At 46.5% G+C, this 12,608-nt stretch overlaps 1 protein-coding gene across 2 annotated transcripts; it reads left to right on the top strand.

Moving 5' to 3' along the window:
• Positions 1-2,388: 2,388 nt before the first annotated feature.
• Positions 2,389-12,175, top strand: CENPM (centromere protein M). Of its 2 annotated transcripts, XM_019515084.1 has the most exons (6): positions 2,395-2,514; positions 3,624-3,703; positions 7,633-7,731; positions 9,036-9,115; positions 9,563-9,654; positions 10,754-12,175. In XM_019515084.1, the coding sequence occupies exons 1-6, from the start codon at positions 2,458-2,460 to the stop codon at positions 10,877-10,879; spliced, it is 534 nt and encodes a 177-aa protein (XP_019370629.1). In that variant the 5' UTR covers positions 2,395-2,457; the 3' UTR covers positions 10,880-12,175. The 2 variants fall into 2 exon arrangements, with proteins under 2 accessions (XP_019370630.1, XP_019370629.1); XM_019515085.1 differs by lacking the exon at positions 7,633-7,731 and having other exon boundaries at positions 2,389-2,514.
• Positions 12,176-12,608: the final 433 nt, after the last annotated feature.

Below are 12,608 nucleotides of genomic sequence, written 5' to 3' on the forward strand. Positions count from 1 at the left end.
GTCAGCTTTGCAACCCAAGTGCCTTGGACTGGTGAGATCCCAGCTCTCTCTCTTTTCTCTTCTCTCTCTCTAAGCACAGATTTCTGAACCTGAACTGTATAAGTTAAGCTTGAGCTAAGTTTCCCCAAATACTTAGTGAAACCAGGGTATACTGTGATTGTTTGTGTTTGTTTTTCCTTTGCATGTCTATTACTGCTAGTGCCATTGTATATTTCATATACTTAGCAATAAATAACTTTTATAGTCAAACTGGTGGTAACTGGGTATATTTTTCCTTCTTTATTTCTCCTTTCCCACTTGCTCTGCAGCCATGTTTCTTTTACCTAAGCTAAAGATCCCTATGAAGCCCAAAAATACGGTGGGATCTGCTCATCAAGAGGCTAAAAGATTGGGACGTGCTGAGTTTGAAACAGATAAGGGGATCAGCTTGTACAGGCTGATTGACCCAGTTTGGCTCATACGTGTCCTAATGAACTGATGCTGGCCCATGAGGGTGTCATATGGACACCCAGCTGGATTCTTGTTTAACTATGTACTTGTGTCTGACTGCAGTTATTGTTGCTCTGATGAACTGATTCTTGGCATATGAGGGTGTCAGCCTGTCCATGCTGATCAACCCGGCCAGGTCAGGCGTGTCACATTAATCTGTGTGGGTGTATGTATATAACTGATTTGGGGACTCGAACCCAGCCCCACTGAACTGAGTCCTGCAAGATAGCTCCATTGGGGGTAAGGACTTGCAGGGGGAGAGATACAGCTCCATACAGAAACACAAGTAACACAAGCAGCACATTAATAGAATTACCAAGACCCTAGCCCTAATAAATGTGTACACCCCGAAGTAGCAGGCAAATCTGGTAACAGGCAGTACTGAACAGATACTGAGGGGCATTCAATAAGTAGATCAATGTTCATAATAGTAACTTTGCTGTACCAATCAGAACTCATAAATTGTACAGAAACAGATTCCTCCAACCATCACAGCTCTGGTCTTCTTTTTGTCCTATGATGATTGGAAGAATCTGCCCAAATTCACAAATTCTGGTTGATGTTATGAACTTGTTTCTGTGAAAAGTTGCTGCTTTTTGGAATATCTTTCTTTCTGTGTGTACTCATTTTTACTGACTGCCAGTCTTGCATTCATACCAGCCCAGCCTCTGGCTTCTTTACTAATCATCGCATCCAGGAAAAGCACACACCAACTGCAGATGCTTCCTCAGCCTGATGAAGGGTATTTAAACCCAAAAGCTTGCTAAGAAGAATTTTTCCAACTATTTGAGTTGGTCTAATAAAAGATATCAGATCAACCCAAAGAACCTTGCCTGCCTTGTTTTTACTGATACATGTATGCATCAAACTAAGGACAATGACAAGTAGTTAACCTAATGACTGTATTGACTGAAAAACTAGTTTGCCAATAGGATAGGAAACCTAGGAGGTGTACCTCCCTGTAGGAAATGGATCTGGAACAGCATAAAACTACTGAAGGCAGAACAAAGAAGCTGGGTGTTGAAAAAGGATGCATAAATAAGGCAAGGCTTACTGGGGATTTAGGGCAGAAAGGGGAAGATACAGAAAGGCTTTTGTTTTATGGATGGCTGTCCTAACTGTAGGATCAGTTAAGGTTAGAGAAGTTTGAACTGAGCTGAGCTGGAAAGGCTGTGATTCAGACAAAGTATATTATGATCTTCAGGAGGATCCTAGATGACCTTTAATGATCTTGGCCCATCCAAAGATTGCTGCAAAGTAGTGAAGAAGGGGAAGTAGGGAGATGCATGCATAGCAATCTGTTTTTATGTGGTCATGTACTCCTACTGCTAGGGTCCTTGACACACATTATGTTTAGGGTGCTTTACCTGCATTTAAAATGATAGGATCTGAGCATTCAAGCAGTAAAATATGTACTAAGTGCCATTGTAGTATAGCAGTTGGGGCTTTTCTGACAAGGAGTACCTCCACATCGTTTTACCTCAGACATGTTGAGCTAATATCAGGGAATATGATCAGGAGAGAGGAGACTCAGGTCCTAAAACAGTGCTAAAGCTGGGTTATCGTCCCAGCACCAAGCCACAATCAGTTCAAGACTCCAGCGCAGTGGAGAGGCCAGGCCTGACAGAGATGCCAGGTGACGCAGGACATCAGACAGCACCGGTAAAAGAGCAGTGCGCCATCGCCTGTGCACTGCGTGTCGCAGCACGTGACGCCCGCAACAGGCGGCCAGCAGCCTGTGCGCGTGCGCAGGCGGCAAGCGCCTCAGCGGCAAGCCGCAGGAGCAGCCTCCTGTTCCACCTCTCCGATCGTAAACGCCACACGCGTTCCCGAATGCCTACGGACTGCACGCATGCGCATTGGCCCGCAGCGCTTCCGCTTCCCGACGCAGGCCCCGCCTCCACGCACGCTGCGTAGCGACGACGTTATGTGCGGCGGCAGCAGCAATTTGAATCCCAGCGCGCGAAGATGTCTGTGGTGCGGCCCTTCGACAAGCTGCCTGTGCTTAACTCCGCCGCCATCCTGGTGAGCCTGGCAGGGCAAGCCGCGGCCGCTCGCCCGCCTCGCGGGGCCTGAACCCGGCGCCCGGCCCCAGTCCGAACCCTGCTCCCTGGCCCCGGCCGAGCGCGGGCGGCTGTTGGGACCCGTCCTGGCTCCCGGTTGGTGCCTTTTGTTCAATATGCAAATGTCCCTTTCCCTGGCCCCGCCCCTCGCGCTGTGGGCGGGGCTTGTTGCGGGGCGGGGCGGGGCGCGCGCTGGTGGCGGGAACCACGTGCGCCTTTGAGCGCGTCCAGCCCTGGGCTTGGCTCCGTTGCCTGTGTCGGGCCACCCGCGGGGACAGAGGGACAGGCTAGCTCGAGGCCTAGATGATCCTGCCTTAAGGAGCAAGGCTCGGGAGCTGCCCCTTCTCGTCTGTTGTGCTGTCTTGCCCACGCCCTCACGCTTCTTGCCTTGGTCCCTGGGCTGTGTCTGGGGCTCCCACCAGGCCCAGGTGCAGGACGCTGGTTTATGGCTGCTCTCGGGGGTGGATTAAGACTTATCAGGGAGCTGGGCAAACAAAATTGGAGGCCCCCCACGAAGCAAGGGCAGGTTTTCTTTGCACCTGCAGGGGGCTGCAGCTGGGCCTACCTGGCCTCCTCGGCGCGTCTGGGGCAAGCCAGGGAGGCAAGCACTGCCGAGGTGGAGGCAGCCCCAGCCCAGCTCCTCTGCCCAGTGTATATCATACAGCTAGGGCTGTAGTCCAAAGCACCAAATGATGGGCGAGGGCTGGCATGGGGTGGGAGGCATGAGCTCTGCCCCTGGCTGTGCACCTGACCCGCTGCCAGCCTGGGCAGGGTGGGATGGGGATATCCCATCCTGTCACAATGGTGCTGGTGCTGGCGGCTACCCGCAGACGGCAGGGAGCAGGAGTGGGGCCACCTGGCAGGAGACGGCCTGGGGAAGCCACTGGTAGGGAGCCCTGTGTGTGGCCCTGGCCAGGCCAGAAAGGAGGAAACATGCACTGCTCACCCCAGATGCCCATGGCCAGAATGTCTGCGTGCTGCCCCTGGCGCCCCAGGCCTGTGCATTACTCCACTCTTCGCTGCCCTTTGTCTTTAGGTAGAGATGCTAATGCCTTTTTTCTTGCTGAGCAGATGGTGGGCACCGATGAAGATCTCCAGCAGCAGCTAGCACAGACTATTCTTAAGGAGAAAAAAGACTTCAAGATCAGCATGTGAGTGATGAAGGAAGGAGAGGAGAGAGAGACCCTTCCTGGTTCTGCCTCCTCAAGGCTTCTCAGAGTTCCCCTCTGCTTTCAGACCCCCCCCCCCCGACATCCTCTCAGCTCCCAGAATCCCACCTTGTCAGGGTTTCTTCCCATCCCCTCTGCTCCCAGAGCCCCGCATCTCAAGGTCTGCTCAGTTAGCTCTATGCAGGTTGTATAGAGCCTAGGCCTGCTTTGCATGGGTGACAGAGTTAATGTGGAGGTGCTGTGGGAAGCACTGTGGCTCATGCTTCTTAAATGCAGACTTCTGCAAGCTAGTAGTAACAGTGGGAGCAAAGCCCAGCTGAGTTCACTGCTTTTTCAGAGTGCCCAGAGCAGGCTCTATCCTGCTGTGTCTTTGTGACTGACACTGACAGGTAGAAAAAGACACAAATAGCTTTTTCTTTAGGCAACAAAAGTTCAGGCTCGGGGACAGGTGTGGAAGGGGGATCTTGACCCCATTCTTTTTGAGTAATATGAGTGCTTGACAGTCCTCCATGTGTAGTATGAGCATTTGACTGTCACTGTCTGGTGTAGTATATTCATATTAACTAATTTCCACCTTCATGCAGGGGAAAAAAACACTATAAGGGCTCATAAATTAATGGTAGGGAGTTGAAGGCAAGTATAGCTTCCTGAAACTGCTTTATTTCAGGTTTCTTTGTAAGATGTCAGCTGACTCTCGTACTTGTTCGGCAAAAGTTTCTAGCATAGTGTCTGGGCATGCATATTGCTTGCCTTCTTCAGGTCACTGAGCAGCATTTGGAATTGTAATTCCAGCTGCAAGATGGAATGACTCTATCTTGGCAATCTGATTGCTTAGCTTGTTGCTAACGTGATGACCTTGTCAATTGTCTCCAAGAGTGAGTGGAACTTGGATCTCAAAGTACATGTTCTGTTCCTGGAGTCCTAGAACTTGATGCTGGAGAGACATTCATAGCTAAGCCATGGAATACTTTCAATTCTTAAACACGGTGAAAGGCACTAGATCTTTTCCCTGGACTTGTCAGTAAATCTCACTTGTTTTTACCACTTCTACAAATGAGATTACAAAGGAAAGTGTTTCAAATTTAATTTTATAACTTGCCTTTAACTTTTAAATTCTGACATCTCAGAATAACTTCTACAGTCCCCCCCTCCCCCCAAATCTGGCCAAAAATTCTCCTCCAACTATACATTGTTTCCTCTACTTAAATCAGAAAGATCCCTTTGAGCGTTTTGGGGGATGGATGTCCATAGATCTCAGTGGCCCCACACCTCTGTCTCTTTCTAGAGAAACATATGTCTTTCCATAATAGACCTTAGAACTATAGGGATGGAAGGGGTCTTGAGCACACTTCTCTTGCTCCGGTGTAGGATCAGGTTTATATAAGTAAATGATAATATCTTAGGTTAGAAAGTAGTTCCTATATTCATATTTTATAGGATAGTCCTAGGTAGGAACACTGAAAATGTGGAGAATTTCTCATGTTTGCAGGGATTATCTTCTTTGTAGTCTTAGACGAAATTTTAGGGGGGTTATTGGATCATGTATACTGCAGAAACAGGAATTATTTTACATGCTTACACACTCTGGCCTACAGAAGTTCTAATTATGGCTTGTCTAGTGCTTCCATTTTCCTTCAGTGAAATGGGAATTAAGAAGATGGTGTTTTCATTTTACATATTAGTACTGTATTGCTCACAACATCATTGACACTGATCCTACACACAGAACAGCCTCTGCCCAAAAGAGGTTATACATAAAAAAATTTGCATTTGAAGTGTTTGTTATTAAAATAAACAAGGAGGTAATCCTCTCCATGAAGGAGGCAAGGCACTCTGTAGCTCTGTTTGCCACTTCTGTGCAGTCTTTAATGTGGTGCATGCCTTCCTTTCCAGCTCTGTCCAGCAGGGGAGGGACCATGTTTGCAGCATTGCTGGTGCTGCTGCTTTTTCTTCTGTTTGCTCATTCCCAGTGCCATATGTGCAGAATCCACAGTGTCACTTATAAACTTTCCTGAGTTTTCCAAGCTGTTGGAACTTGCTCAGTCCTTCAGGATGCCTAGGAATTAGGAGATTCCTCCTTGCCTTCCTGAGCCATCCCAAAGTGCCTGTCAAGCTGCAGTGCCACCAGGGGAATTCTTTACACACATGCATTAGTTACTGAGGTTGTCCTAGACAGTCTCTGTCGCTGTCGCTGAAAGCTGCCAAGCCAAGATCCTATCTACTTGCTATGCCCAGCTGCTGACCGTGGGTGATCTCCAAGAGATGTTGGTTGCATATGGTTGGGATTTCAGGCACTCCCTTCATTTCTCTGTCTACCTGTAACTGGGAGGTCTTGTGAATGAATTTCAGCCTTGGCCAAAGTTGACAGACCTGGGTTTGGACAGGAAGGCCCCCTTATCTGTGTACTTCCAGTGTGTGGACAGATGCCAACAACCTTAGATCCTCATGCAGGACAGAAAGAGCCATACTCTTCTGCTTTTAGCCTCTGCTGCTTTGTCTTTGCAAATCCTTCTTTTTTTTTTTTTTTTTTGCAAGTTCTTGGCTAACTCCAGCAGCCAGATGCTTTTGATCCCTTGCAAACCCTGTAGAGTTCATTCAGTGAGGGCTTCCTTGTGGGTGGTGTCCAGTAACTAGCAACCCCTTAATCTCTCTGGTCTCTGCTTCACCTTACTTCTGATGTAGCTTAGATGCTAGTGCTGCTTGGTTTGATGCAGCATCTGTCTGCCTATACAGTTTGATCCCACCTGGAGGGATGGAAGACTCTACAGTTTATGTAGTGAAATGGTAGTTACTGTTTTCTGTGGTTTGTTTTTGGTTGTTTTTCTTCTTTCTTGGATCACATGTTACTGAAGTAGGCTGGTGTGGAATGCTGTTTGCTGACATCTGTGATGCTGCTTTTGAGTAGGATAAGGAAATTCTGCAGTCAGCTCTCTTTCCAGGGGGAATTCTAGGTCACTGCAATGTATTGACTAGATATTGCCACTTCCCTAGGAAATCAGTAATAATGGATGTATTATGGCACATGTAGTGATGGGTATGTTCATGATTTGTTCCATCTGTATTCTACATATTGGTGGAAAATGGCTCTTTCACACTTTTTCCCCCCCTCTCCTGCAGCAACTTGAGAGACATCATGGGGAGCCATGCTACATTGACTTTGTTTACAGTAGGAACATTATGTAATTCCCTTCTGCAGTTTCAGTAATGATGGTAATAATGGAAGTTTGTGACAAACTCAGTCCTGGTCTCTTGACTACTGTCTGCTAATCTTATCACCACTGAGGCAGTAGGAGAAAAGGAAATACTGACTTTAATGCAACTGTATGAGCTTCATCTAAGCTACAGAATCCTGGCTAGTGAAGCTGTATTGGCAGTTAATGTCTGGTTCATAGCTTAGATACGACACGATGCTTTGCACCTGTGTTCAGAGCATAAAGTGAATTCCCCTAGTCGGATATGTGACTAATCTTTTCAGGATTGGAGTAGATGTGGTGGGATCCTCTTAAAGGACATACATAGGCAGAAAAAGAAATATGGCCATGAAAGCTTTGGATTTGATTATTGGAGGTTTGACTGGACTGAGAATTGCTTTAACAATTAGAATGGGGACAGCCAAAATCCTTGGAGAGAATTCTTCATGTGAGATGACTTCCTTAAGCACTTTGCCACTAGGTCTAGTTTATGCTGGTGCATATCAATTGTAGCTGTTGGTGGTAGTGAGCAGACTAACATGGGACCCTTATGTTGCTTAATCAGATAATGTCTCCTTTTAATCTGATTAGGCACCAAAACTCATAGCAGTGAATATGTTCCCTGGTAGCTATCCTAGCCAAGCAGCTAGCTGGCAAAGCAGGATCTGCTTTGCCAATCCATAGTCGTTGACTAAACCTATAAACCTTTTTGTCTTTCAGCCATCTGGCGACCTCTCTTCCTTTACCTGCCGAGAGAGATCACATTCGGCCCCGGATTGATCTTATTGTGTTTATGATTAACGTACAAAGCAAATACAGGTAAATAAAGAAGGGGTGGGAATGGGAGGAGGCAGGGGGTAAGCAAGAAGTGAGTGTAGCTTGGAAATGAAACTGATCCAGCTGCAAAATCTATTGAGTTGGTCAGCAGTACAGAGTCAGAGCCATTTGACTTCTGGATTCAAGACTGACTGGGCTAGAACAGTGGTTCTCAATGTTTTGGCCCTGTGGGGCTGTTCTGTGGGCTGAGTTAAACCCCCACCCCTTGTGCTGGGATTGGGCCCCAGGAGCCCAGCACAGAGCTCGGACCTCCCCATGGATTTCCCCCACTGCCAAATTTCTGGACGTGGGCTGGATGACACGGCACTGTGGGCTGGGGCAGGGAGGATTGAGCAGCCCTGTGCTAAAATAATCCTGTAGTACAAACAGCTGTCATCTTTCCTCTGCAAGTGGAGGAGACGGATGAACCTGCTGTTCAATGACAAACCTAAGTGCTCTGTCATGGAGGAGAGCAGAACTTTTCCTGATACCAGGTAGTGCTCAGTGGTGGAAGGGATGCAGGCTGTAATCTGGAAAGGTAGTATATCCAAGATGGGTAGTTTCCTCTTTTCGGTATTGGTAATATGTGGTTAAGCAGGCTTAGACTAGGCAGTCTAATTGGACTTGAGGCAGTAGTTGTGTGCGCACCTTTGTTTGATATTTGCCAGCTAGGTCTGCTCAATGGGACTGGGGCTCTATCAGTTAGCCCTGAAAAAAGAACCTCAAATTGAAATTGCCATTTATTTCTCTCTGCACCCTTGCTCTTCCCTTTTCACCAGTGCCTTACAGTCTTCGGTTTCCCCTGGTACATATGTTTTGCAAAACAACTCAGTTAGCAAATGTTGGTTTCCCAAACTTGTCACCTCTGATTCCAGGTTTAAACTTGGCCTTGCAAACAATGAGTTGCTTCAAGCATCCATCAAGAAAGAAAGTGTTAAAATATACAAAAGCTGGGAATTTCAGAGGTTGAGTGAGCTAGGCACCCAATTCTCTCCTTCAGTCCCAGTGGGAGTTGAGTGCTTAACTCCTGAAAATATCATCCAAGATGTTGGTTGGTTTGGACAATGTTGTTTTGCATGTGCATCTCTTCCTGCCTGTTATATGAACAGCACTGTTATCTAAGCAAAAAAGAACGATCTTCAGCTGTGCAGATTGCATTTGCCCAGCCCCCAATTGATGCTCAGTAGAAGATGGATGTCCTTAGGTCTGTCATTTGTGCCTTGGCTTCCTGCTGTGGTAATAAGGGTACTATCATTAGTCTTGCCTCCTGGTCTAACTGGATGATTTGTTGTGCCGTTCTCCAACAGCTTTAAGAATATTGAAGCTTCATTAGCCCATGTTGATGCCAACTTCTTCCTTGGGAAAGTCTGCTTCCTCGTTACAGGTGGTACGTATAACCAAGTATCAACTTCTGTTTCCCCTTTCGGTCTTGCTCAGTCTCTGCATTGGAGGTGGGAAAGCCTCTCTTTAAAACAAGCAAAGCCTATAGCTTGCAGCACAAGCTCTTTTTTTAGATATAGTTGTTTTCTTTTGACTTCCGCTGCTTGGATCATGTCTTGCTGCTTCTTCTCGGATCTTTTTCTCTTTGCATCCCCACCCTTCAGATCTGAATTGCTATATTGATTTGTTTGGTGCTGAAGAGGGGTTGTTTGGGGTATTTTTTGAGGGCTCCTCCCCCTGGACCTACGTCACTGGTAGTGTCAACATCATTTTGTTTGTTACTGCCTGAATGAGCTTTGATATGATGAGGACTATGCTGTAAACTGGCTTTGGATTCTATGAGGAACTGAACGTTCCATGGGAGAGCATGGTCAGACTCTCTTTCCCTCCATAGTTGGTCGGGTGAATCGCTGCAGCGTAGAGATGAGTGCTGTCCGGAAACTGGGAGAGGCCTATTGTAGCCCCCTCATATACTGCGAGTTGGAGGTATGGATGCTTAATTTTGTAGCTACAAATGGATGGGGTGGGGAGAAGGGGAGTTGATCAAAACTTTCTTCTTGAGAGCAGTATTGGTATGCCAGCAACAAATCATGACAAGGGATATAGCTTAAGCCAAATCTTTGCTAAAAGCTAAGTTCCTTTGTCCATTTTAGAAGGATGGATACTGGAATCAATACATGGTTTGAAATTTGTTCTTGCTTTCATTTAGGCACATGAAGACCCAGTTCCTCCACTAAAGGGTGCACTAGCTCTAAAGCAGACTCCCTCCTGAGCTACCATCCCCACCTGTCATGAGATTCCCCTCTTCCCTGCCCATGAAAGACACTTTTCACCACCCAGACTCTGCAAAGTGAGGCAGTCCTGCTTCCGAAGGGAACTTCCTTCTGCAGGGTGCCATGTCACTTTTTTTTTTATTACTTGTCTGAGGGACAGAGTCTGCAGAATTCAGCATGGCGTCTTCCATCTGCATGTGGTCACTGATGAACCTATGGTATATCCTTGATTATCCAAACCCTTTTGGAAGGTGCCTCTAAAAACTGTCTGGCTAAGTGTGACCACAGCATTTTGTGAGGCACTACGCATGATGCATAATAGAATACCATACTGAATATAATGGCTCACATATGCTATACAGTAAAACTTGAGAGAGCAGTTAGTTTGTACAGTTACTGCATTGCTTAAGAGTAGAGATACAGTACAGTATAAAATAGGGCTTAAAGAGAAACTTATTATGTAGTACCAACAGTGCCAAGTGAGTTATACAAATGGCAGCTTTTGTTTTGGGGTGGGTTCCGAAAATGGGGGAGGTTTCAGTGAGTGGAATGCTTCTCGGCCTCCACTCAGGAGATCAACTTTGACTCTGCCCTCCTGTTGATCAGAGAGAAGTGGGTGGTGTTCTCCACCATGTCTTCAAACTGTATAACCCTGCCCTGCCTTCTAGTAGGCTCTAGGCAAACGAATGGCAGGCTTAGGAAGTGCTCTGTCCAGTTGATATAGGCCACAGTTAATGTGGGTTTCTGTCCTCAACCCAACAGCAGCAAGCTTGGCTTATTGCTCCCTTTGTTTCCTCCCCTCTCTCTTCCAGTTAGAAGGGATCAGAATCTCCACAGCTCAGCGGCTGCTCCGGATGTTGCAGATCTGTGCTGGTCATGTACCGGGAGTTTCTGCCCTGTTCTTCAGCTCCTTGATGAGAAGCTCCAATGATGAATAACCTCCCAACATCAGTCCAGTAATGTTCTTCCCCTTTCTGACTCGGTGTTAAGATACTGAAACAGGTACCCTGCTGGGAAGTGTCTTATGTTCTGTAATGAGGCCACCTTGCCCAGAGCTGCCTATTTTTTTCCCCTACAGAAAAGGTTGAGTTCCTGTTCAGTGGCCAAAGTTACGGAAAGGAGGCCCTTATGCATTGTTATTACTTCTGAATCTCCATTCCCCTTTTTCCAGTTAGCACCGCTATTTTCTACTGACCAGGAGCTATGTAACACTCAGAGCTGTGAGGGAGGAGGGTACAGTTCATCAGGTCAATGCATATCGGGAGCAGGTAGCTGTACTTCAGAAGCACTGCAGTGAGGAAGAGTAGCACTGGAGTACTAGTGCTCCTCTCCCACCTGGCGTCTGACTGACTGCCTCATCACAATTTGGCTCTCTTGACTAGGGTTAAAAATTCACTTCCTCAAACAATGGCCTGAAAGGAAGGAACCAAGTTTAGAAGGAGCCGGACATACAGCAGCTGGCAAAAATAAACCATCTGCTGATCTGTTGTGAGCAAAGACAAGCTGGCTCTGTCGTTCTAAGACTTTGACATCTAACAGAAGATGGTTGTGAAGGGATTAAAAGGGACTGTCTGGCAACTTAGCTTGCTTGTTTCCTTTCAAGGAAAAAAGTACCTTTTCCGAGACAGGACCAGCAATCAGTGTTTGGTGGGGAAACTGTACCCTCACTATGCTCCTGAGTCACAAGAATGGCTGGGATGCTACAACTCAAAAGCTCCCACAGGTCTGCATGCATTTCAAGCAGTAGATAAGATGTCTAGAAGGGACTGAGACTTGCCCAGTAGGCTTAGAAAGGGTGCAGCTATTAAAAATGTGTGTAGAAATTTCTTAGTCCTGTGAATGAAGACCCATAAAAACCTTTTGATTTCAAGGTCTAACTCAAATTTGTTGATCGTCTCCAATTCTTGTTCACTTCTGCAACTCAAGCCTGTAAAATCTGGAGAGAGATCTTTTATCTCTCCCTCTTCCACAGACCTAGCACTTCTTTGCATTCCACCCCCACATCTCCCAAGGGAGGATGGGGATGGATATGACTAACCTGGCTGGAAATGTGCTGTGTAAAACGTGCATGCTGCTTACAAGTCAGACTCAAAATTTTCACTGTCGATAATTCTCTAGATCAGACTGGTTTGACTTGTATAGCAGTAATAATGGAGTAATCTCAGTGCAAATTAATGCCAGGGATTGGAAGTTTATTTTAATAAAATGTACAATAATTAAAAAAACTAATCCAACCTCATGCTGTTTTCTGATTATGGCTACATGCTGTGAGTATCTTTGCAGGGAAAACTGATTGCTTTTCATGAGTGGTGCTGCTGTTCTGATGTAGACAGTGGTGGGGTAACACTGAGGATTTAGTGCAACTTCCGTTACTTGAAATGGACTGCAATTTCCACTTTAACCAGGAGATGGTGCCAAGAGCTTGTCAATTGTAGAAAATCTCCTGCGCTAATCTTTTGGGTACAAATACCCTTGTCAGGCTGAGGAAGACTCTGCAGTTGGTCTATCCTCCAGGAAGAGCACAGACCAACTGCAGGTGTTTCCTCAGCCTGGTGAAGGGTATTTGTACCCAAACACTCGCAAAGAAGAATTTTTCCCACTATTTTAATTAGTCTGATAAGAAACATTGGATTTATTCAACCTTGTCTGCCTGTGTTCTTAGACCAA

This window comes from Gavialis gangeticus, unplaced genomic scaffold (genome assembly GCF_001723915.1).
Source record: "Gavialis gangeticus isolate Ggan-Ray unplaced genomic scaffold, GavGan_comp1, whole genome shotgun sequence".
NCBI classification, from domain to species: Eukaryota; Metazoa; Chordata; order Crocodylia; family Gavialidae; genus Gavialis; species Gavialis gangeticus.

Bases quoted from the DNA above. Each gene is read 5' to 3' on its own strand.
- CENPM (XM_019515084.1), top strand. From the start codon at position 2,458: ATGTCTGTGGTGCGGCCCTTCGACAAGCTGCCTGTGCTTAACTCCGCC. The intron at 2,515-3,623 runs GTGAGCCTGGCA...CTTGCTGAGCAG, and splicing joins TTAACTCCGCCGCCATCCTG to ATGGTGGGCACCGATGAAGA. The intron at 7,732-9,035 runs GTAAATAAAGAA...GTTCTCCAACAG, and splicing joins AACGTACAAAGCAAATACAG to CTTTAAGAATATTGAAGCTT.